Source organism: Rhincodon typus, chromosome 8, assembly GCF_021869965.1.
Source record: "Rhincodon typus isolate 14 chromosome 8, sRhiTyp1.1, whole genome shotgun sequence".
NCBI classification, from domain to species: Eukaryota; Metazoa; Chordata; class Chondrichthyes; order Orectolobiformes; family Rhincodontidae; genus Rhincodon; species Rhincodon typus.
The window spans coordinates 53467287-53493828 of NC_063339.1; the positions used below are offsets into that span (position 1 = coordinate 53467287).

Sequence of the window (26542 nt, forward strand, 5' to 3'; positions counted from 1 at the left end):
CACATCCAATTGTGAATGATGTTGGGCACTTAAACCTCGATCTTTGAGAATTCAAACCCTGTTTACTATGTAAGTTTGTGTTGACATTCTGACGATGAGATAATTCTGTATTATTCAATGGTGGAATCAAACTAGGAGTCACTGAGCAGGTGCTTGATGGCACCTTCCATCAGTTTATTCATGATTGAGAAAAGGCTGACGGGGAAGTAATTGTCTGGATTGGGTTTGTCCTACTTTTTATGCACAGGACATACCTGGGCAATTTTCCACATTTTTGGGTAGATGCCAATGTTGTAACTGTACTGGAAGAGCTTGACTAGGGGAGCGAGAAGTTCTGCAACAGAAATCTTCAGTACTGTTGCCAGAATGCTGTCATGGCCTACAGCCTTTGCAGTATCCAGTGTCTCCAACCTGTTTCTTGATATCACCTGGAGTGGAGGTGGCTCCACGAATATCCCCATCCTCAATGAAGGAAGATCCCAGCACATCAGTGCTAAAGATAAGGCTGAAACAGTCACTGCAACCTTCAGCCAGAAGTGCCGAGTGGTTGATTCATTTTGGCCTCCTCCAGTGGTCTCAGCATTACAGATACCAGTCTTCAGCCAACTTGATCTGCTGCCTGACAGCACCAGGGACTCGGATTCAATTCTAGCCTCGGGTGACTGTCTGTGTGGAGTTTGCACATTCTCCCCATGTCTGCTTCGGTTTCCACTGGGTGCTCCGGTTTCCTTCAACAGTCCAAAGATGTGCAAGCTAGGTGGATTCACCCTGCTAAATTATCCATAGTGTTCAGGGATGTGTAGGTTAGGTACAATAGCTATGGGAAATGCAGGATTAGGGGGATGGAACAGCTTGGCTAGGGGAACGGCAAGGTCATAAAATCTCCACAGTGTGGAAACAGGCCATTTGGCCCAACAAGTCCACAGCATCCCACACAGACCCATTCCCCAACCCTGCTCACTACCACCTTCTTAAGGGCAACTTAAGAATGGACAATAAATGCTGGACAGCCAGTGACACACACATTCCACAAATGAATTTTGAAAAATGCTATTTGTGTCTGGATCTGTGATATTCCTGGTAATAGTTCAGTGCCCATGTCGTACTTCTCCCAATAATTCCTGAAAAATTTATCGCCACTGACATTGACAAAGATGTCATTCCTCTTGTGGATAGCGGTGAGCTTGACTAGGCGTACCCTGGCTACTAAGTGTGGTCTAATACAAAAGGTGGTGTTGTGGATGTTACATGTTGAAGGTCCATACTGGTAGCGTTTTAGGGAAGTTGTGATGCCATATTCTTCCTTCTGCCAAGCACTACCCTGGTGATGTCTGTATTCAGGCTCCATTTCTCCACAGTACAACTTAAGACAACATTTGTCCAAAAAAACCACACAAGGCATGTTGATTTGAATATACAGGGTCAGGGCACACAATTACTTCTGTTGTTCGTTGAAATTTATCCAGAGTGGTAACTATGAGCATTCACTGTTTCTCAACAGCATACACAAAGGTGCTGTCGTATTCTAACCATGCTCCCTCTTGCATAATGCCAACACTTCCCACCTCGAAGAATTGTAACCTATTTTGATTTGGCACTATGACTGGGGCCATCCCTATGGCCTTTCCTGGGGTCCCCTTACAATTGTCATTAAGCCACACCTTAGTCAGTTGTCATAATTGACAATTTGAAATTTTGGGGTGTCTCTTCCCACATGCTGTATCTGCTCATCCCTGATCCAAGATGGGACCTGCCCTCCTTAGCTTACTGAATGTTCTCCCTCAAATGTTCAATCATCCACTGGCCATCGATGCCGCCAGTGGTCCTATTCTGCTGCCTACTGTCAATATCTATTTTTCCCGGATCATCTTGTTTATGGACCAGGTTGCCTTCTTAGCACCGTTACTCAGTGTTGGTCTGTCTGATTTTCTTTTTATTCCCCTCTTGGCATCTTAGTGATTGTCCAGATTAAGTTGATCCAAGGTCTGTTTAACTTGCTGGGTTAAAAGTTTGAGCTCATTATCCAAATTAGCCAAATCAAGGCTATCGACTGTGGACACTACATATCGACATATCTAGGTCACAGTTCCCTGTGTCAAACCCTGTTTCTCGTCCTAATACCCAATAGGCCAAATGCAAGTATAATTTCTGAAGTTGGGAAGGGCACCATGTTGGCAGCTGTGTTCCAGATAATTCTAACATGTCACTGGTACCAATTTGTGGTAAGTGGTGTTTGTTGTTATACAGGGTTTTGCCTGTGTGTTTTAAAACCACACATTTTATGGTCCTAGGGTAGTCATAGAATCATAGTTTCCCTACAGTGTGGAAGCAAGCCATTCAGCCCCCATCGAGTCTCACCGATCCTCCTTGGAGCATCCCACCCGGACCCATTCCCATGCCCTATCCCTGTAACCGTGCATATCCCATAGCTAATTCACCTAAACTACACATTCCTGGACTGTGGCAGGAAACTGGAGCACCCAGAGGAAACCCACGCAGACACAGGGAGAATGCAGACACCACACTGACAAGTCGCCCATGGTGAAATTGAACCCAAGTCCTGGCACTGTGAGCCAGCAGTGCTAACCACTGAGCACCTGTGCCACCCCCGAACAAACGTTTGTCCTTGAGCAAATATATAGGAGTGCACTTCTGGCTGGTTTTAGCCCATTTCTAATTTCGTAAAGCAGTTGCCACTGTCTTTGGGCTAGAGCAATGCACAGGACGCATTCTTGGACAGACTGTCTCTAATTATCCCTTTCGTTTGGGGGTCACTGCGCTCCAAGGCCTGCCTCTTCTGGCCGGAGTTGGTGGAAATGGCTGTGGTTCAGTTTTCATGTTTGAGATCTGAGGATGGACAGTGTCCAAGGCTGGCCCACGATCCTGGTCTGGCTCAGTAATTAGGGCTGGTGCAGGAATGGGATTGGGAATTTGGATTGAGTATGGATCAATGACTGGTCTGGGGTCTGAATCATGACTGAAGCTAGTTCCCTGGGAAGTATGTGGAGTTTTCAGCTGTTGCATTGTGCTCTGCAGGTCTTTAACTGACCAACATGGTACCACCTAATTTTTCCTGAATTTGGCAAAATTCTGTGCATGATGGCTTGGCCTTGCCAACCATTAGTGGGAACTTGAATATCTGGGGTCAGGAATGTTCGTGGGTGGAAGATTTGTCATGTTACCCGCTGCTGTACCTGGAACTCGACCAAGTTTGCCTTCCCATCAAAGTATGCCTTACTCCACTTTTTCCATTTTGCCATTCTGATGGCCACTGCTTTATGTGCAGCCTATAAATTTTCTAGTTGAATTTTTGCAGTTTTCCTGTGGCAGAGAGCTTTGATCTCAAGCAGTGTCAAGTCCAGTGTGAAGCGGGTCCTGCCATTAAAACATGGGGGGTTTAAATCTAGTATAACTGGAGGATGATTTCCTTATGAGCATGATGACAGTGTTTTGCTGGACAATTTTTTGCAGCATCCCTTTGAGGTTGTGATTCATCCTCTCTACAGTCTTGCTGGTTTAAGGACGATAGACCGTGTGGAACTTTGTCTGACACCAAATATATTCATCACCACCTGCATTACCTGGGCTGTGAAATGGGTTCCCTGGTCTGAATCTGTACTGCAGGGAAGTCCCCATCTAGTGAAAACATGCTGAATTAAGGTGTCTGCTGCAAGTTTGTTCAAGTGGGGAATACCTTTACCATTGGCTAAAAATGTCTACGATGACCAGTGTATACTCTTATTCCCCTTTATAGGGTGGTAGGGGGATGAATTTGATCTATTTGAAGGTAGTCCACAGTCCTGCTACTGGCTTTGTACGCCTTAATGTCTTGCATTGGCATGCTGACAATATGGCATATTGTCTGGATTGTTCTGGGCATAGATCATACAATTCTCGACATGTTTTATGTCTTTTCCCATTTCTGGCCCCCAACACAATGCCTTAATTCTGTAAGTCACCGCTTCTGTCCCTTGGTGACCCTAGCCATCGTGGCATTGATAAATCACTTGATTTTGGTCCTGGACTGATACCACAAAGCATTCATCTTTGAGAGCAAGGAGGTCCTCAGTAATTAACTTGTCCTCCCACTCACTATACGAAGTGGGCATCGTACCGTCCTGTACTTGCTTTAACTTGGTGTTGCTGCTCTGAGCCTGTACCAGATCTTTGACCTTAGTTTGACTCACAAGGATGGAAGGAGGAGGCTGCCATGGTTTTCCTTCACCGGCACCCTGCTTAGCTAAATTGTCTGCCTTTATGTTCCCAGCTGGGGAGGTTTGATCGTAGTCTCTAACCTCAATGATGCTGTATTCGCCGCGTTGGGCAATTTGGAGAATAAGTGTGAGCAGGGCTGCAGACCACAGTGTCCCAACCCAAAACATCAACTTTCCTGCTCCTCTGATGCTACGTGAACTGCTGTGTTTCTCCAGCTCCACACTGTGTTGTATCTGATTCCAGCATCTGCAGTTCTTGCTATCTCTGAATGATTTTCCTTCACCAAGATGAATTCTCCAGCTTGCCACAGTTCCGGGAGGTCAGTTAAACTGTTGCAGATGAGCACATGCATGCTGTCTGAGTGAATGCTTGCTGGTGAGGAAAATTTTTCAGGGTGTCTTACTATGTAGGCTCCAGTTGCTAGCTCTGCAGCCAGAGTGCTCATTTTGTTGAGGAGCTTCAGCGCTAACTCTTTAAGGGGTTCACTTCTGTGGCTCCTCATATATATCCCATTGCCTGTCTTTCAGTGTCCATCCTCCATGGTAGAGGATCCGCCTATGGATGTTCTTACACGGTAGGTCAGTGGTTAATGCTGCTGCCTCACAGCGCCAGGGACCTGGGTTTGATTCCAGAGTTGGGTGGCTCTCTGTGTGGAGTTTGCACTTTCTCCCCATGCCTGCATTGGTCTCCTCCCACAGTCCAAAGATGTGCAGGTTAGGTGAATTGGCCATGCTACTTTGCCCATAGTTTCCAGGGATGTGTAGGTTAGCTGGGTTAGACATGGGAAATTCAGAGTTGCAGGGATAGGATAGGGGGATGAGTGTGAGTGGGGTACTCTTTGCAGGGTCAGTGTGGACTCAATGGCCAAATGGCCTGCTTCCACACTGTAGGGATTATATGATTGTATTATACAAGGAGTCTCTCCTCTGCTCCCAGTTCCCTTAGGTCTTCCCCTGTTTTGCTTTGACCCTTTGGGTCATTTTTTGCCACTACCTGGCGCTCATGGAGTTCTCCTCCATAGCTCAAATTGTCAGCAAGGAAGGTGGGCACTTTGATACGTTTAATTGCAATGGCACAATGGATCGTGGGGTAACATTAGGATCCAGTTTGCTATGCGGTTTTGGCTAACTGTACTGTTTAATCCTGCCATCCAGCCAAAGTTGAATGGAGGTGTTCTCTGTCAGAATGATTAGGAGGTTCAGGTTAATAACACAGGCAAAATGTCATACTGTCCAGAATATGGCTAGCAACTCGTTCGCACACACAGAGAACCCCTGCTGGACTAGTGAAAGAGTAAGGGAGGCATAGGCTACTACTGCGAGTTTATTGTGTCATTCTTGGCGGTGGGATGTTTTGGGTCAGGTGCTTGCTACGGTGGCCTGCAGTAGGGCCTGTTTTAATTCAGCAACAGCATCTGTGTACTGTTCAGTCCATTCCCATGGGCCATTCCTTTTAAAGAGGTTGGAGAATGGGCAGCTTCAGTGACAAAACCATTGATGTGATTCTGACAGTATCCCTCAAAGCTGAGAAAGTAATGCAACAAGCTCAAGTCTCTGGGGAGGGAAAATTGAGCTTAACGGATTTCACTTCTATTTCGTGTTTCCCCAGAGCTATCATAGTTCCCAAGTATGAAACCTTGGACCTCATGATCTGTGCCTTTTTGGGTTTAATTTTTAATCCCGCGGTAGAGAGGAGGCTTAACAGTTCCTTTAACAGTGTCCAATGTTTGGTCCTTGTCTCTGTCTACAGAAGATTGTTCATCTACCATACCAAGCAGTCCGGGAAAACCTCTCCAATCCTTTAGTCTGCCTTTGATGAACTATTAACAGATAATTTTGAAAACCCAGGGCATGCAGGTCCATGCCCATTGCTGGCCCTGAAATGTGAAGGCAAATTTATATTGGCACTGTCAATAGAGGGGGAATAGACAAAAATCCATTACTAATTTCCACTACAGTGCAATATTTTGCCCGTGGGGCCTGCCTTATCATGGTTTTAGGACTCGTTGCTACTGTCGGTGTTGTGATTGGGCTGGTTTTGTTTCTGTAATCAGTGGTGAGCCACCATATTGTCAAGTTGTTGGTTGATTCTACAGTGTGTAGAACTCCTTGCTTTAACAAACTGCCAATGACTTTGGCCACCTCCCCTACTGCCTACTCAGGGAAAGTGTATTGTCTTTGTGGCTTTGGGTCTGGTCCATTTGTCACTACATCGCCCAGTATACAACCACATAATTTGTGACTGGCAAGTGCACTGTTGTGTTCCATGAGTTCTCAGTCATTTTAGTGGCCACTGTGGCCTTATCAAGCTCAGGCATTTACCAAATACAACAATTGGCCAGGTCAAAAGATAAATTAAACTTCCTCATAATGTCCAAGCCTAAAATGTGCTTGAATTCCATATGGAGATTACCCAACACTGCTGTGATAGCAGTCCATGTCTCCCAGTTCAAGTTCTATAGTTCTGTCTTCGCCTCCTTCTGTAGGTGGCCAGCAAATCCAATCAGAAGGGTTTTCCTACAGGTGTGCAGTTCGTTATCAAATCTCAGAATATGTTAAGTGTCATTCTGGACCCTTCTGTGCCCCATCAAAACTCAGTGGGATGGCCTTCCACCTTACCATTTACCAGGGGTCAACCCACATTGTTCTGTCTGGTGCTGCACACCCACTGAGGAGTGACACGCCTGTGTCACACTTTGGGCAGTGTATCCAACGAGAAGTACAAGGAATTAGGTGGTGGGATTTCCTCCACTAAATTTGGCTGTGTGATCTCACTCTTGAGCCTTGCTTATGTGGCAGCAGTAACTGCCAGGTTACCCTGCAGTCCCTTGCGAAGTGCCTGTGTACCCACAATTGTAACATTTCCCTTGCAGTGGCAGCTGCTACCTCAGACCTCTCTACTGCTGATTCCCATCTCTCACTGTGGGATGGCTGTATGGAGGTAGATGGCTCCAATAATAACTTCCCTTGTTTCAGTTGGCCCATTCATTCCCCTACAAGGGACCAGGGTTTGAGCTTTTATTAAGTGCATTTTTCCTTTGCCTTATTTGGGGTGCTCTGATTCATGAACCTCTTTCTCCTATGCGCAAGACATCTTCCTTATCACCCATCGTTCTGTGTGGGTATTGTCTGTAGGATCAAAATTTTCACAGGCTTTCTTTGCTGCTCTGCAACATGTGAGACAAGTGATCAGGTCCAATTTGTCCTGTTTTGCAGTGTCAGCATAGTCCAGTCTAGGTTATGGAGATTCAGTGAACCGCGATTGGGTGTTCTCCCTTTCATTATCTGTACTTAATTCCTCCACGCATCTCCCCTGTGGTATTTTACAGTGGCTAGGATTGCAATTTTCATGGCCTACAGATCCCCTCCTCCCATGTTCAGAGGATTGGATAAGGCAGAATGCTTCATAGGGTTCATGCACATTATCATTAATTTTACCTTTGACATCTCAATGTAGATGGGGGTCAGACTTGTAGACTGAAATGCAGGGATATTTTTGGCTATCTCCACCAATTGCACCACCATAAATGAGGTTGTTCAAGTATAAGTCTTAGACCTAATCTTCTCCCTTCTGAGATGGATGTAAAATTCAATCATATTGTGATCACTGCTACCTACGGGTGCCTTAACTTTGAGATAATTGATTAATTCTGTCACATTACACAATACCAAGTCTGATATAACTTGCTTTCTGATCAGTTCTGAGAAGCTATCTCAAAGGCATTAAATTAACTCCTTATCCAGGTTACTATTGGGGCCTGACTTATCCAATTTAGATTTAGATTGAAGTCCCTAATGATTATTGCTGCCCTATATCCCAAGCAGGCAAAATTTTTTCTTGGACACTTTGTCCCACGTTGTGATCACTGTTAAGAGGCATTTAGATCTCTCACTGCTGATTTCTTTCCCCTTCCCATTTCCAACAAAACAAATTGTACATCATGATCTCCTGAACTAAGGTTGGACAAATTCCATTCTGATTAACAGTGCTACCTAGCCACCTTCAGCTAGTTTCCAATTGTTCTTGAATGTCATATATTCCTCATTATTCAGGACCCAACTCTTGTCATCCTGAACCATCATTTCCATAATGGCTATCAGATCATATTAATTCACTTAAATGTGCGTTGTCAGTTCATTTATTTTGTTATGAATACTATGTGTATTCAAATATAGAGCCTTTAGTTTTGTCTTTTCACTATCTTTGTAACATCTAGCCTTGACTTTGGTGCCCTTTTTTTCTCTCTCTCTCTCTCCTTCCTGCCTTTTTCTTGTCTCTGCTCTACGATATACCACATCTTTCCATATTTGGTCCTTTGGCCCCACTAATTCATTTAATACCCTCTTTAATTCCCTAGTTATGCAATTCAGTAGTTCACTTGGACCAGCACAGTTCAGGTTTAGAGAATCCCAGCAGTACAGACCCCAATTTCTCCAGTACCGGTACCAGTGGCCCATGAACTGAAACCCACTTATTCCACATTAGTCTTATGCCACGTGTTCATTTCTCTCATTTCAAGTACCTTGGGTCACTTTGCATGCAGCTCTGCTGATAATCCAGACATTATAACCTTTGAAATTCTGCTTTTCAATTTAATGACAAGTTCCTCATATTCCCTACGCAGTACCTCTTTCAGAGTTCTACCTATGTAATTTCTACCTACATGAGTCTGTGACCACTGGATCCTCTCCCTCCCACTGCAAGTTTCTTTCCAGCCCAAAACCCGGCAGTGGATAGGGAACATTGCCATCAGGACTCTTGCTCTTTGTTGCAGAGAACTGTGTCACCAACCCCCCCCCCCCACCTCCTCAGTATGGTATCTTCTTCTGCTTCTTATTCTTTTTCTTCCAAGCCTATTCCTACTTCTACAATTACTGATACTACTATTCAACAATAACAACATTCCTAGTTCTCCCCGCATTTTATTGGCTTCCTGTTGGATGGATTCACGGTCAGTTTGCACATTCGCCCTGCAGCTCGCCACTCCTATCCAAACAGGGTGAGACAGCCTCAAGCCAATGTACAATTTGCAGAGTTTAATACTCCTATCCTCCGGGTCTCCTTCCCTGCCTTACTCAGAGTTACAACCTCCAGCTGCTGTTCACTGACAAAATGAGAAGATCCTATCACAAGTGGTGTACCTACATCCTGATACAAATATTCCAAGCAGCTTTTCCCTCCCTGATATGTAGCAGGGTTTCTTTTTTAGCTTCCAGCTCATGAACTCTGAACTGAAGCTACTTCAACTTCAAACACTTAGTACAGATGTGTTTGCCTTGGAAATAATGGTATTCAGGAGCTCCCACTTGCTGCAGCATTGACACATCAGCTGAACTGCCATGAGTTTGAATTAATTATATTATTCATTTATTTATGTTGTCTTTAATATATTTTAGTATCAAAATTGGTGATAAAGTTAGGATGTTCAAATTTAGCAAAGAAAAGACCTTAACCACTTACCAGAAACTCACCAAACAGCTAGCTTCTTTCTCCATAGTAGAAGGAGAACCAAGTCCAATCAGCTCCAATGAATCGAGCTGTTTCTCTGACTGCCTGCTTCAGGATCTTCATCTTTTCTGCTACTCTCCTCCACCAAAGGCAGCATGGTGGCACAGTGGTTAGCACTGTTGCCTCACAGCACCCAGGTTCAATGCCAGACTTAGGTGACTGTCTGTGGAACTTTCAACATTCTCCCCACATCTGCATGGGATTTCTCTGGGTAATGTGGTTTCCCCCCACAGTCCAAAGATGGTAGGTCGCTTGGCCATGCTAAACATCCCACTAGTGTCCGGGGATGTGCAGGTCACATGCGTTAGCCTTGGTAAAAACCCCATGCAGGTTTAGGAAATGGGGTGAGGAGGTGAGTCTGGATGGGATACTCTTTGGAGGGTCGATGCAAATTCGATGAGGTGAATGACGTCTTTCTGCACTGTAGGGATTCTAAGTTCCAGCTAGCTATAGGGAATCGGGACAATAAATGAAGTATTCCTTTCTGGCAAACTTAAGGAATCAAGTTTTTATTTAACTAATCAGAAATATGAGAGTATGAATTTATGTATAAGGACTAAAGAAATTCAAGGAAAATTCTTGTAAGTTTATTGCTGACGAAGTTGATTTCTTTGAAGGCACTTTTCCCACACAGCAACACTTAATGCAACCCAAATTTATGTAATTATGTAAGATGACATAGGAGATTTCAACGTTTGGAATGCTAACGGACATGATGTGCAGTTGCCCACATAAGCAGAAAGCAGGATTACAATAGGAACAACTCGAATCAGCCTAAGGACTTGTTGCAGTAACTAAGACAACAGAATTGGAGGTGGAAACGAAGTTGCAATTTGTTTTTCTTAAATGTATGTACTTTGCTTCAAGTCTGTAACTGTAACTCTCCTGTTTATTAATAGTCTGAAATTTCAGAGAACACCTCCATATGTATCACGTTATATATTCTGCTTGCTTCTATTCACAGGAAAAAGGTCAATCATAAATAAATACAAGTTAACTTTCATTTGTGTACCATGAGTTAGCATCTGGCTAACTTAATTGAATTACCTGATGAAGGACTGTGAGGGGGTAATGAAGGTGGTAAAGTACTAGATGTATGTTTAAAGGCATTGGATAAAGTAAGATTTTGGTCAAGCTAATAGGGAGAAGCTATTTCCTCGACGAATTAGGTTCTTAACAAGAGGCCAAATTTGATATCCCAAACTTTTGACATTTTTATGCAATATGCCAGAATAGTTTGAGTTACTATGTTAAGCATTATGAGTATAACTTACTCATTGCGTTAATACTATTAAATCATGCTCCAAAAACATGTTTTGCAACATTGGAACTTGACACTTATAGCAGAAAATGGAGGAAATAGAAAGGATTGCAGAGCAATTTAATACTTTTAGTGAAGTGATCATACGTTGAATCTAGCATTCTCTGCAATTTTGTAATCAATCAGAAATATTTCTGGCTCTTACCAGTAGTGTGGTAGCATAAACACTCAATTTAAATGCTTCTTGAATATGATTATATTATTTGACTTGAAAGTTATTATATGGCTGAATCTCTGCTAAAATGAGCAGTTCAAATCAAAAATTCTTTACAACCGTTTGACAAATGAAGAGCAGTTGCAGAACATAGTTGAACCTCAGAGGATGAATATTTCTCCATTCCAATAAATGGGGATGAATGGCTTTTTCTTTGACAAAATATTTTTTTGGAAGACATTCATGGTGGGCAGTCTGCCATACCCATATCAATGTTTTCCTCACAATCATCCACCCTTCAGCTTATTTGTTATGTAATTTTATAGTATGGCAACAGGCTCAGTGAATCATGCAGCAGGAGAGACAGAGATGCTGGCTGCTGCAGGACTTTGCAGCATTCCACAGCACTTCAAATACTGCAAACCATAATCTGCCCTGCATAATCAAGTCCTGCACCCTTATCCTGAACAACAGGGCCCAAAAGGGCAACTTTGCTTTGCTAATAGGGATCTGAAACTGCCTGTGAACAGGTTTCGTCAAAAGAAGTGCAGTTCTTTTTCTGCTGACTGGTGAAGGACACCTTGCCGCCCGCTGCAGTCAGACCAGATACATAGCGGACCAAGTTGGTGCAGCGTCCTGGGTTAACAAAAATGCCTATCAGTGTAGGAAGAAAGTCAATGATTTTCTGAACATGTCTGCCAGATATGCATATAGACCTGCACTCCATTACTGTAGCCATTGGTACTCAGCAGCATGGGCAAGGTGAGAGGGGAACAAGGGACCTTAACCTTACTTTAGTTGGCCCTTCCATAAGGCACCCAAAGGGAGGAGAAGCAGCATGTAGACCCTCCTGAAACTTACTCTCAACATTCCACAGGTACCCAAGCCCCACCATCTTGAGCAGCAGGAGCACCTCCTCATTGAGCTCAGTTTTTGTTCCACAAGGCTACTCGACTCCTGTCCTTATTACAGCCTTGGTCCAAACATGGAAAAAGAGCTAAAGTCCATAAGTAAGATTGATAGCCTTGACATTGAGGCAACATCGTATTGAATATGGTATCACAGAGCCTGAGAAAAACTGGCATTAGAGAGAATCAGGAGCAAAACTCTTTACTGATTGGAGTCATACCTAGCCCAATATTAAAAAAAAATTATGATTGTTGGAGACTAATTATCTCAACTCAGGGCTCAATGGAGGAGTTCCTTCAGGTAGTATCCTTGGCACAAACGTTGTCAACTGCTTCATTAATAAACTCTCCTCCATCATAAGATCAAAAGTGAGAATGTTCACTGATGACTGCAAAATGTTCAATACCATTTTTGATGCAGTCCAGCAGGACCTGGATGCAGAACTTCCAGGCTTAGACTGATAAATGACGATTAACGTTCACACCATAAAAACGAAGGGCATGACTATCTCCAGTTAGCGAGAAGGTAACCATTGCCCTGTGGCTTTCAGTGGTATCACTGTCACTGAGTCCCCCATTATTAACTTCTTGGATGTTACCTGAGACCAGCCATGTAAATAACTTGGCTATAAGAGTAAGTCAGAGCCTAGAACTCTTTGGTGAGTAATTCGCCTCAACTCATCAATGCCTGTCCACCATACACAAGGCAAAAGTCAAGAGTCTGATACAATTTTTTCCACTTTGCTGGATTGGTGCAACTGCAGCAATATTCAAGAATCTCAATATTATCTAGGACAAACTGGCATCCACCATCTTCAAAATTCACTCCGTTTAACACGAAAAGCAGTGGCAGGACGATGGTGTGCCATCTACAAGATGAACTGCAATAACTCACCAAGGTTTCTTCCTTAGCACTTTCAAAACCTGTGACATCTACCACCGAGAACAATGAGGGCAACAGATGCATGAGAACCTCACCATTTATGCGTTCCCCTCCATGTCATTTACTGTCCTAACTTGGAACCATCTTAATGTGCCTTCATTGTTATTGTGTCAAAATCCTGCAACAACTTCTTAACAGTACTGTGGGTATCTCCTACTCCACAACGACAGCAATGGTTCAAGTACTGGCATACCCAGCAATACCCACATTCCAAGAACCTGGAGATATGTTTGTTTTAAAATAGAATTTTGTTAAATGTGCATTAAAAACATTCAAAGAAAATTAAAAACCCTTCCAAAAATTTGCATTTGATTTCCTTGCTGATGTTGTGTAAAAGGAACAGTTACTACAAATATTGTGCTGTGATTACTCTAACCATAAATACTAAAACAAAACAAAGTTTCAATTATAGGTGAGAGTTTATGTTGGTGTAAAAAAATGTAGTGGACTGACTTGAAAGCAAAACGTTGGATCTATTGTTGATAAAGCAAAGATATATATATGAAATGGCAACTGAAAAGAATGACTTAAAATGATGCCTTCATCAAACATTTTATGTAAGTAAGCAAACATTTTCATACTGAGATTATTTTTAAAAATCTGTAGGTGAACTTGTTAAATTCTAAATTGATAATTTGAATATTTTTAAATCACACTCAACCCTAGGAACGTGCTACCTATTAAGTAATGTGCTGCTTTATTTGACCCTAGTGCAAACAGTTGGAGCAGGAACTTCATCTTTTGAAAGAGCAGAATGAGGCATTGGCAAATAATACGACACAACTGACGACTGAAAACAACCAAGAACGTGCCTTGGAGGTAAATCTCTCACATTCTGAGTTAGATTAGGGTCGTAAACCATTGATGCCATTTCTGACCTACTGATATCAGTTATGTACATATCAGTATTATTATCATATGGTACTTGCTAATAACTTTTAAACATAGGCACGGTGTCTTTCAATTTTATATTTTTCTGCTTTTATATTTTATATTATGTTTCTTTTTATGCAAAATATCAAAATGGAAGGTAGGCAAATGGAAACTGCTATTTCAATATTTGTATCTGATCAAACTTCTGACATCTCTTTTATCTATATATACTGCTTAGATTTTTTTATCGTTACCTGGAACTGGACAGTACATCTCTTTTTCAAAGAATATATTTATTCATGTTCATTATGTTTGAATTTACCTTTTACTTCTTATTAGTTAAGTCCATACCAGCAGTGACCATTTGAGCCTTTAGTAGAATTTAGCAGTTGGCATTTTTGTAGATTTCTTCCAATTCATAAAACTAACACCTTTTACGCAGTGACATGTACTGATGCATAAATATATATGAGCTTAAAAACATAAATTTCAAAATTGAAAACTATGGAACTTGTTTCAGTAGTGGCAGTTTGTATTTAGCTTTGAATCCAAAAGTTTGATGTGAGTAACCAGACTCCTGAAGTTATTCCGGTACTCAATTATTGACAGAACAGACACTTTTAACCAGGCACTCAACTCATTCATATTCCTGGAAATTGGTGGGAATGCTCTCTGTTTTAACATCACAAGCTAGGTCAAAAGTACAAGCACAGGCCAAAAACACAGGTTGAGTGGTGTAAGCCCAGGAAGCTACTTTATAGTTCTATAAAGCTGCTCTCAGAATCACAATTAAACAAACATCTGAGTGAAAAGTACTTAAGTGAGCCTATGCACAAGCTGAAAAACAGCTTCTAAATAATGATATATTTTGTTGTGAGGCATGAAGTATGATTTGACCCTTTGTGGCCAGTAACAGCTATCTGCCTTCAAAGGAAATCTACAGAAATGTCAGAGTTATTCTCTAATTTAAAGTAAAACAGATCGCTGGGGGTCGTCATATCAAACCTTCTAGACTCATAGTTTTCGGTTTTACCTCTGAGTTTTACAAGCTTAAAATCTTCCTTCTAAAGACATTGATCTGAATTCTTCTCTGAATTAAATTTGGGAATGAATTTGAAACGATAAACAGAGAAGTATAAATTAGTTACTGCACCAATGGTACCACGGTAAAAACTCCACTTGCATTTCTTCCTGTTTAAAAATATCACTTTGATATATTTCTGTTGAAGTCTACCTGCCCAAGTTTGGGGTCAAAGGGACAAAAGAAGGAAAGCAAACAGAATTGCAGAGCAAGCTGTCAGAGCATAATGAGCACAAATGAGAGCTCAGAACCTTCAAAGAATGAAGATTGACGTGTTGCAGTTGCCCATTCTCTCAATTTCTCTGAAATAATGCCACAGTGGCATGTATCCCGTAACCAAGTCATGCTTTATTTACACTTGGAAAGTCCTTGACACTGATCCCCCAGAGCCAGCTCTCGGAGTGTCATATCCTGTCACTCTTGTTTTTATCTATCAGCAAGGGCTCCCTGATTGAACCAGATTAACAGCCCCAATCTGGGAACACATATTCTATGGATCCACCTGGTTGACCTCATTACAATCACTGCAATCTCCATGTTTATCTTCAGGTAACATCTTTTTAAATCTTTAGACATGTCCCTATATTGTTTTTGTAATAGGGAGACCAAAATGGTGTACTCGAGGTGTAGTTTAAGCAGGGTGTATAAAAGTTTAATCTAATGGTTTTTCAATTCAGCTTTCCTAGCTGTTAATCCCTGTGTTTTATTTACATTTTCCATGGCTTTGTTAACTTGTGTTGCTACTTTCATGAGAATATATACTTAAATTTCTTGGTGTAAACAATTTAGACCTAATTTTTAAGCAGTATGTATCCTCCTTATTCCAAAATATACCACTTCACGTTTAGCTAGATTAATTTTCAGGCACTATTTTTATGTCCACTTTATGTTAATATTGTTGCATACTTGAATCAGATTGAGTTAACAGCCTTACAGTATGTGAATATTCATCAAATAGCGACTATAATATAACTGAGGAGCAAATTACTGCAGATGCTAGAATCTGTACTGGAAACAAAAAGTACTAGAGATCACAGTGAGTCATCCGTGGAGAGAAAGCAAGCTAACGTTTCAAGTCTAGATGACTCTTCATCAGAACAGACCATAAAATAACATGATTAAGTTCAGCATAATGTTTCAAAGGAAGAAAAGTGAAACAGCTCCCAAGATTCTAGATTTAGATAAAGCTGATTTCAGTGTGATGAGCCATAGAAACTGAGTCAATGTTTCAACTTTTGCAATTTTCACCCAACCTGGGCCAAGTTAGGGAAGTAATACATTTTGAGCAAGCGATGAGTTAGAAAAAGAGGAAAGAATGATTTGTTATTTAATGAAGATCGGGGAAGATGAGGAAAGTGGAGGTTTTAGATTTCCAGGACCAAAATGAATGGTGATGGCACATGAAAAGAAGCTAAGGTTACGTTTAGCTGGAGATGTGCTACTGACTAAAAGAAACAAGAGTAAAAAACGAGGGAAAAGATTGAAGCACACTTACCGGCCTGAAATTTTTGATCTCAAGGTTGAATCTGGAAGGCTTGATTAGATGTTGTTCCTCAAGCTTCCTTTGAGCTTCTTTGAAACAGTGATGTAAGCTGAGAACTGAAATATGAGTGAAAGAGTGAGATGGAGAATCAAAATTGCCCACGATAGATCTAACTTTCAAAATCTGTTGTTGAGCTTAGGCTTGAACTGAATGTTCTGCTTTGTGCAAATGAACCAGTGGCCTATATGAGATTCAGCACAATGTGACTCTAGTACGCAGATGTCCTTTTGGTCACACTGGAGCACCAAAATGTAGCCTTCAGTACCAGCATTCAGAATGAAGATGCACCCATGTGACCTTGAAATGACATTTTGGTTAAAAAAAAAGTGCATATCCTGGGCAACCTGGTCATGAGCTACCTTCATAACCCACTACAGATGGTGATGTGCCCAAATATCTGCTGACTTTCTAAAGGTTGTATATTTGGAAGGCACTGACAGGAGAAGCTTTGCTGAGTTCATAGAATCCCTACAGTGTGGAAACAGGCCATTCAGCCCAAAAAGTCCACACCGCCCATCCGAAGAGCATCCCACCCAGACCCATCCCCATCCCCCTGCATTTCCCATGTCTAATTCACCTAACTTAGCATAGCCCTGGACACTACGGGCAATTTAGCATGGTCATTCCACCTAACCTACACATCTTTGGACTGTGGGAGGAAACTGGAGCACCCGGAGGAAACCCATGCAGACACAGGGAGAATGTGCAAACTCCACACAAACTCCAGGAATCGAACCCGGGTCCCTGGCACTGTGAGTCAGCAGTGCTAACCACTGAGCCACTGAGCCACTGTGCTGCCCGGTTACTGCAATATATTTTGTAGACTCTACATACTGTTGCCACTGTCTAATCAGTGATGAAGTCAGTGAATGTTGAAGCTGGTGAATGATATGCCAGTCAAATGGACTGTTTTGTTCTGGTTGGTTTCAAGCTTCTTGAGTGTTGTTAGGGCAGCACTCAACCAGAGAGGTGAACGATATTTCATCACGCCCGTGACTTGTGTCTTGTAGATGGTGACCAGGCACTGGGGAGAAATGAGATGAGTTACTCACTGCATAATCCTTAGCCTAATTTCCTAACTAAGACAATAATTTGCCTTCAATTACATGGGCTTCATCCTTAGCTAAGTCTCTTGTTAAGGGCTTTATCCAATGCCTTCTGAAATTCCATGTAAGTAATTACATGGACATTCATTGTCCAAGGCTTTAGTTAACTCTTCAAAAAGCATGAAGTGCATTGATACCCTTTGTAAATCTCTGATAAGCTCAAGAGTTTAATGTTGTTCAGTTGCCCTATCCTTAATTACAGGCTCAAGTAATTTTTCATGAAATGATGTTAAACAAAGTGGCCTTCCTCTCTTGGCATTTGTTAGCAGACTAAGATTTTAGGAAGACTGTACTCATCAGTTGCCCTCTCATGGCTAGTCAGGCCTATCCATGACTGGCAGATTCTCCCACGGCATATGCAAGTGAAGGTACTGTCCGTGTTGGGGACAATGGAATCTATCCTACTCCTTCTTTTCACTTTCATGCTAGTTCTTTACTCAGTTTCAAAGGTGACTGTAGTACCTCCAGGCATCAGCATCCGTGACTTCGACTTCCCATTGGGCACATACAGAAGTGACGCACAGAATGGGACTTCTTCAGGGAGACCTTGAAACATTGGGCCCCATTTACCAATTGACAGCTCTCACAATCTTGCGACGGCTCAAAGATGAGTGCTACAAAGATCTCTATCCAGAATGTTCCTTCCATGTACAAAATTGTCATCCATGTTGATTTCAACAACAAGTTTTAGCCATGGTAACCTGGCATGGAAGGAAGTGTTCAGAAACCATGGAGTTGGAAATTATGAAAACAGTTGGAAAATCCTGGAACTCTGCAGAGAGCAAATTCCCTTCTGACCACACGTGATCCTGACTTGGAAGTATATTGTTCCTTCACCATCATTGGGTCAAAATCTTGGAATTTCCTTCCTTAATAGTACTGTGGGTTTTCCTACACCCCAAGGACAGCAGTGCTTTAAGACGGCAGCTCACCATCACGTTGTCCAGGGCTATTAGTGATGGGAAATAAATCCTAACCTAGATGGTGGTGCCCATATCCCATGACAAAAAAGAAAAAACTGGCAGAATGGCAGTAAACAGTGGGAATAATGGGCAGAAACTGTAATTGGCAGGAGATGGTTCAGGATGTTAAAGAAAGATTTGTGTTAAGTCCTCTACTGTTGACTCTAGTTAATGATTTATTTGATCAAACTGAAAACCACATACCCACTTTTTCTGTTGAAACAAAAATTGCTTGCATTAAAGGCAGTATTTGAAAGTATAAAATTGCATCGGGATATTAATGGATTAAGTGAATGGTCAAAACTGTGGCAAATTGATTTCTGTAACATTTACCATATTTACTGTGGGGGAAGACATGCAAGCTAGGGCACTTAGTAAAATAAATAGTGATGTCTTGAAAAGAGATCATATAACAGAAAAGGGGGTATTGGTGGTCTTAAAATGCATGAAGTTAGATAAATCCCCAGGACCTGATCAGTTGTATCCCATGACATTGTGTGAAGCTAAGGATCAAATTGCACCGCCCCTAGCAGAGATATTTGTATCATTAATAGCCATGGGGAGGTGCCAAACGACTGGTGCCTGGCTAATGTTGTAGCATTATTTAAGACAGCAAGGAAAAGCTAGGGAACTACAGACTGGTGAGCCTAATTTCAGCAGTGGGTCAGTTATTGGAGGGGTTTCTGAGGGACAGGATCGACATGCATTTGGAAAGGCAAAGACTGATTAGGGATAGTCAGCATGGCTTTGTGTGAGGGAAATGGTGTCTCACAAATTTGATTGAGTTCTTTGAAGAGGTGACCAAGAAGATAGATGAAGATAGGGTGGTGGACATAGTCTACGTGGACTTTAGCAAGGCCTTCAACAAGGTTCCGCATGGTAGACAGATTAGTAAGGTTAAGTCACATGAGATCCAGAGAGAGCTAGCCAATTAGATACAAAATTGGCTTAACCGCAGGAGACAGAGGGTGGTAGTCGATGATTGTTGTTCAGACTGGAGACCTGTAATCAACAGTGTGCTGCAAGGATCAGTGCTGGGTCTGCTGCTGTTCGTCATTTATATAAACAATATATAGGAGGCATGGTTAGTAAGTTTACAGATGGCACCAAAATTGGTGATATAGTGAACAGTCAAGAAAGTTTTCTAAGAGTACAATGGGATTTTGATCAACTGGGCCAGTGGGCCGAGGAATGGCAAATGGAGTTTAATTCAGAGAAATGCGAGGTGTTGCATTTTGGTCAGACAAACCAGGACAGGACTTAACACAGTTAATGGTAGGGCCCTGGGCAGTGTTGTTGAACAGAGAGACTTAGGGATTCAGGTACATGGTTCCTCGGAAGTGGTGTCCCAGGTCGACAAGAAAAGGGAGCGTTCAATAAACAGCAGGACTCTATGAAACTCAGAGGAACAGAGAGATCTTGAGATAACAAGGTGTAGAGCTGGATGAACACAGCAGGCCAAGCAGCATCATAGGAGCAGGAAGGCTGACATTTCAGGCCTAGACCCTTCATGAGATCTTGAGATGTTTGTCCACAGATCCTTGAATAGTGTAGTTAAAGCATTCAGGACAGTTGCCTTTATCAGTCAAAGCATAGATTGTAAGAGCAGGGAGGTCATGTTGGAGCTGTACAAAACTTTGGTTAGACCACTGTGTGTAGTTCTGGTCACCATGCTAGGAAGGGTGTGATTGCACTGGAGGGGGTGCAGTGGAGATTCACCAAATGTTGCCTGGGATGGAGCATTTGAGCTATGAAGATAGGCTGGATAAGCTCAGCTTTTTTTCCTTGGAGCAGAGAAGCTTGGAGGGTGGGAATAGACCTGATAGAGGAGCATCAGATTATGAGGGACATGGACAGGGTGAATAGAAAGCAGCACATGGCCTTAATTGAAGGATCAAGAACAAGAGGGCATAAAGTGAAAGGCAGGAGGCTTAATGGGGCCAACAAAAGATGACCAAAAAAAAGGCAGAAAATAAACTGAAGATAATTTAGCAAGTACTATGAAAGTGGACAGTAAGAATTTCTTTAAATATATAAAAAGGAAACGGTAGGCCAAAGTGAACATAGATTCCTCAGGGAATGAGGCTGGGGAAATAATGGAGAACGAGGAAAGGCAGATGATTTGAATAAAAACTTCCCATCAATCTTCACAACAGAGGATGTCAATAGCATTCCAAAAGCACAAAATAATCAAGGGCTAAGTCAATGGAGGAAATAGACACAATTGCTCTCACTCGAGAAAAAATTGCTCGTGAAACTAATGGGACTAAAAGCAAATAAGTCCCCCATATCACATAAGTTGCATCCAAGGATTTTAAAGGAACGAGCTACAGAGATGTTATATGCACTTGTAGTAATTTTCCATGAATTTGTAGATTTTGAAAAAGCTTCAGAGAAGTGGCAAACTACCAATGTGATACCCTTATTCAAAAAAAGAAAAAGACATATGACGGAAATATAAACCAGTTATTTGAATATCTGATCATCAGATGCCATTTCCGCCATCTCCAGTGAGATGCCACCATCAGACACATATTCCCCTCCCCTCCCTTGTCCGCCTTCTGCAGGGACCGTTCCCTCCAGACCACCCTGGTCCACACTTCCTTCACCCCCAACAGCTCCCCATAGCCCTATGGCACCTTCCCCTGTAACCAGCGAAGGTGCAACACCTGCCCATTTACCCCCTCCCTCCCCAGTATCCAAGGGCCCAAAAGTACCGTCCAGGTGAAGCAACACTTCATCTGCACCTCCCAGAATTTAGTCTACTGCATTCGCTGCTCACAACGTGGTCTCCTCTACATTGGGGAAACAAAGCGTAGACTTGGCAACCGCTTCGCAAAACATCTATGTTCTGCTCACAAAAAAGACCCTGAACTACCTGTTGCCTGCCACTTCAACGCACCACCCTGCTCCCTGGCCAACATCTCTGTCTGTGGCTTGCTGCAGTGTTCCAGCGAAGCCCAGCGCAAGCTGGAGGAACAACACCTCATTTTCTGCTTGGGAACCCTACAGCTCTCCGGACTCAATATTGAGTTCAATAATTTTAGGGCCTAAACTCTCCCATGTCCCAGCCCCCTACCCCACACACCAGGTCTTGTTAACACATAGCCTGCCATTACACACCCGCTGTTAGTCACTAACAGTCCCCATTAACAACTATTCACCCTCCCAGCCTGATAGTTAGTAACTCCTTTGTCTGTCCAAATGTCTTTCTCTCTTTTTGGGCTCTATCCTATCGTTTACTCCTTACTCCACCCACCTCCCTATTTTCTGCATATAAACTGACGTTTTCCCAGCCAGCATCAGTTGTGAGGAAGGGTCACCGGACCCGAAACGTTAACTCTGTTTTTTGCTTCACAGATGCTGTCAGACCTGCTGAGCTTCTCCAGCAACTTTGTTTTTGCTCCTGATTTACAGCATCCACAGTTCTTTCGGTTTTTATTTGAATATCTGTCCTTGGGAAAACATTAGAGTCTATGATAAAGGATGCATCATAGAATCATAGAATCCCTACAGTGTGGAAACAGGCCTTTTGGCCCAACAAGTCCACACCGACCCTCAGAGCATCCCACCCAGACCCAAGTCCCTATAACCCACCTAATCTACACATCCCTGAACACTATGGGCAATTTAGCGTAGCCAATCCACCTAGCCTTTACGTCTTTGGACTGTGGGAGGAAACCGGAGCACCCAGAGGAAACCCACGCAGACACGAGGAGAATATGCAAACTCCACACAGACAGTCGCCTAAAGGCGGATCGAACCCGGGTCCCTGGGACTGTGAGACAACAGTGCTAACCACTAAGCCACTGTGCTGCCCCACCATGCTGTAATAACAGAGCATTTAGAAATCGCAATCTGCTTTGGAGTTTTGAAGAATGAGAGCCTTATTTAAGCATAGCAGATTCTCAGCGGTGGGGGGGAGGGTGCTTGACAAGGCAGATTCAGGGAGATTGTTTCCCTTCTGGGAGACTCTGTGACCAGAGGGCATAGTCTCAAAGTAGGTAATCACACATTTAAAACAGAGACAAAAAGGAATTTGTTGTCTCAAAGAGTGTGAATCTGTGGAATTCTTTACCATAAAGATCTTTCAAGGCTGAATGATTAACTGTATTCAAGACTGAGATCGATAGATTTGTAATCAGTAAAGGAATCAAGGATTATGGTGATGAGGCAGTAAAGTGTATTTGAAGATCATCAGATCAGCCGTAAAGTTGTAGAATGACAGAACAGCCTTAATGACCAAAATTGCCTCTTTTTATTCACTTGTGATACATGGGCACCACTAGCTGGCCAGCATTTATTGCTTTTACCAAGTTGCCCTTGAGAAGGTGGTGGTGAGCTGCCTTCTTGAACTGCTGCAGTCCATCTGCTATAGGTTGACCCACAATGCCATTTGGGAGCAAATTCCAGGATTTTGATCCAGCAACACTAAAGGAATGGCGATATATTTCCAAGCCAGGATGGTGAATGCGTTGGAGGAGACATTGCAAGTCTTGGTGTTCCCATGTACTTGCTGCCCTTATCTTTCCTGATGGTCATGGGTTTGTAAGGAGCTGTCTACGGATCTTTAATGAATTTCTGCATTGCATCTTGTAGATAGTACACACTGCTGCTTCTAAACATTGGTGGTGAAGGAGTGGATGCTGTGGATGGTGTGCCAAGCAAGTGGGCTGTTTGGTCCTAGATGGTGTCAGACTTCTTGAGTGTTGTTGGAGGTGCACCCATCCACAATGTGGGGACAATTACATCAAATTCCTGACTTGAGCTTTGTAGATGGTGGACAGGCTTTGAAGAGCCACGAGTTGACTTACTCGCCACAACCCTGGATGATATATATGGCCTCTGACCTACTCTTCTAGTCACTATGTTTATGTGGTAACTCCAGCTGAGTTTCTGGTCAGTGGTAATGCCAAAGGTGTTGATAGTGGAGGATTCAGTGATGGTAACATGATTGAATATCAAGAGGTGGTGGTTAGATTGCCTTTTATTTGAAGTAGTCATTGCTTGGCATTTATGTGGTACAAGTGTTACTCACCACTTGCCAATCTGTACCTGGATATTGTCCAGATCTTGCTGCATTTGAATATGAACTGCTTCAGTATCTGAGGAGTCTCAAATCATGCTGAACATTGCGAAATCATGAGCGAACATCCCCACTTTGACCTTTCGATGGAAGGAAGGTCTTTGATGAAGCAGCTGAAGATGGTTGACCCAATGACATTACCCTGAGGAACTACTGCAGGGGTGAACTGGAGCTCCTACATTTTATAGTTTATAGATACCAACATGAGCTACCTGAAGCAAACCCCTTGTGTCCATCTGATAATGAAAAGGACAAGAGGAGTGGAAGAGTTAAGGGGAACACGCCCCATGTTTTGTTCCAAAGCTATCTATGGATTAATTTTGCAGTCAAGAACAGTTGTGTGGGGTCAACAGTGCTCAATATATTTCAGCTCCATGATTGGTTCACGGTCAGGTAGCTAAAGTTTTTTCTTTGGGCAATATAGGAGAACCTTCTAGCATAAAAAGCAAAAAAACCCAAATCTCTCATTCCTGTGTGAAGAAATAATGCAAAATCTCCTTGTCACTGTTTTCACTCATTTTCCTGTAAATGGCTATCTGAAAATTCTTTCATTGAAGGGAGAAGGGGAAAAACGATCTAGAGAGACACTGAAATGGTGAGTCATCAAACAGTGAATGAAAGACTGGGAATTGGTGTAGCTCCAATCTCTCAGGGCACATGGCACAATAGTAATATCTCTACACCTGGACCACCTGCTGCGGAGATTTATTATAACATCTCTGAGCAGATTCATTAGCAAATGTCTATCTGCAACCTCTGGTCATTAACAAAGAATCAGAAGAAAGTGTGAAGAAAATAAATAATTGATGTGTGTGACTTGAACTGGCGCCAAAACACTGTCTCTGATTTTTTTTTTACCTTACCCACCCATAATATTTGTGCCTTGTCTTGTCTCTTTGTGTCTGTTTCTATGTGTATGGAAATCTTTAAAAAAGGTATAGTAAATGTAATCGAGTTATAAGCTAGCCATTCATGTTCCCTTCTTTCTTGGTTAAAAACAACAGGTTAATTTTAAAAGGATCCCTTCTCTTGTGTAAACCATTTCTTGGACCCAGATGAACTTACATTTTAAAAAGTCCAAAATTATAAAGCCTTCCTTGAGTCAACAAAGGTTATTAATTACTAAACATGGGAAGAATTAGAAGTGCAGTGCACCTTGATATGGATTAAAATAAAAGGTGTATGGATTAAAATAAAAGGTGGGATCCAAAACATCAATGTTTTTAAAATAGGTTATGTGGATCATTCTCTAAATTATTTGTGAAGAGCAGATCAGATGATGTTGTGGCAATAATGTGTTGCATAGGTAGTAAGGCAATCGAAAGGTTATTTTTGAGATTCTTGGTTTTGCAGGCAGATGAAAGTTCTTTTGACCTGGTTTCTTTTAGAACTGTTTTTGTGCACTCAGATTGAGAGAGAGTCTTCCTGGACTTGCAAAACAGGGGTAACTAGGGTATAGTTCTTCAACTGTGACCATCAGAGCACCTCAGTATTTATACCCAGGGTGGTGTTCATATCCACTATCAGTCCCACTAGAGTTGAAATTGGCTTTTTAACCCCTGTTCTTGCATATTCCTGGAGTGAAATACAGACATTTCTGAAGAAAGGTGGCTTTCCACTGAGAAGAGAGAAAATACTCAGCCCACTCTCCTTGTTAAGTGTCTCTCCCTGTTTAAAGTTTCCCTGTGTGATATTCTATGGGTTCAAACAGTCTTTGGCAGATAGTCATTGAATGTAAATCCACAGTTCTTCCTGTAGTTGTCCTCTTTTTAAAGCCAGCACATTTTGATATTAAAGGGAAAATAATTTTAGAAATACTTCAGTTGTCTTTGATTGGCCAAGGCATTTCGATTAAGAAAGCAAAGGGAAATGAGAGCCTCCCCAATCTCCTGGGTAATCTACCATGTGTCAGTGAGCCCTGTTATGAGACTGACTAATTATATTAAATTGATAGTTCATGTAACCATAAATGTAGTGAGGATTGCTCAGCGAGTGCTGCCCAATCTAAAATCACATTTAATAGTAAATATTCCATCTGGATATGGTAAGCACAGCATGATGGAGTACAGATTGTATGCAACCTGTTAGCAGAATCCGAAGGAGCATGCTGTTTGAGTTGATCAGTCAATCAGTTGTTGAGATGTACTGCCAACAGACCTGGCATTGCACTGCACTGAATTTCATAAACAAGTTGGTCAATTGTGGGACTGTTGTAACAATTTACGCACTAATGGCAGCAGCCTGTTACTGCAAAGTACCATAATATAGTCATGGTGACAGCGTGAAACAACACTTTTAACCTTTTGCTCAATTTCTTTCACATAATTTGCCTTTCCAGGGTGATATGACATAGACCATTTTTTTTAAATGCACATGGTGATATTTGACCCATTTACCACTTAATGCAATGTATAATAAATGATAATCTGATCAGGATAGCCTTTCTCCTGTCGAGTAGTTTTCAACTACCCTGTTTTTGCATTGCACTTGCAAAGTGAGTAAATGGCTTGGGCTCTATTTACAAGATTTATAATCAATCCATTCTTATAGTGCGTGAGCTGTACAAATCATCAACACAATGAATTCTAGCCAGCACAGATGTCATTGACTGAGCACTGAGTGTATGCTGATGGAATTAGCACAATCCAGGACTTCTGAGTTGCTGATCTTGTCATGCTATGAGATGCCAAGGATACGTCAGAGATGGCACAGGTGAGAACTGTTCAGCTGTGTCCTGGATAGCACATCTTCCAGGTGTCACCACTATAAAAGAGGACCTTGAGAATGCAGGCTTGGTAGATTCTGAGTTTGGCATTCTCAGTCAAATTGCTGATGACCCACA

General features: G+C 42.2%; 1 protein-coding gene across 2 annotated transcripts in view; it reads left to right on the top strand.

Moving 5' to 3' along the window:
• mipol1 (mirror-image polydactyly 1) overlaps positions 1–26542 on the top strand; it is a 334335-nt gene that overhangs the window by 180964 nt on the left and 126829 nt on the right. For both annotated transcript variants that reach the window (XR_007262721.1, XM_048600410.1), the window contains exon 7: positions 13761–13868. Coding sequence is in view for 1 of the 2 variants with exons in the window: in XM_048600410.1 (XP_048456367.1) it covers positions 13761–13868 (108 nt within the window). In the remaining variant the exon portion in view is untranslated. The remainder of the gene's footprint in view (positions 1–13760; positions 13869–26542) is intronic.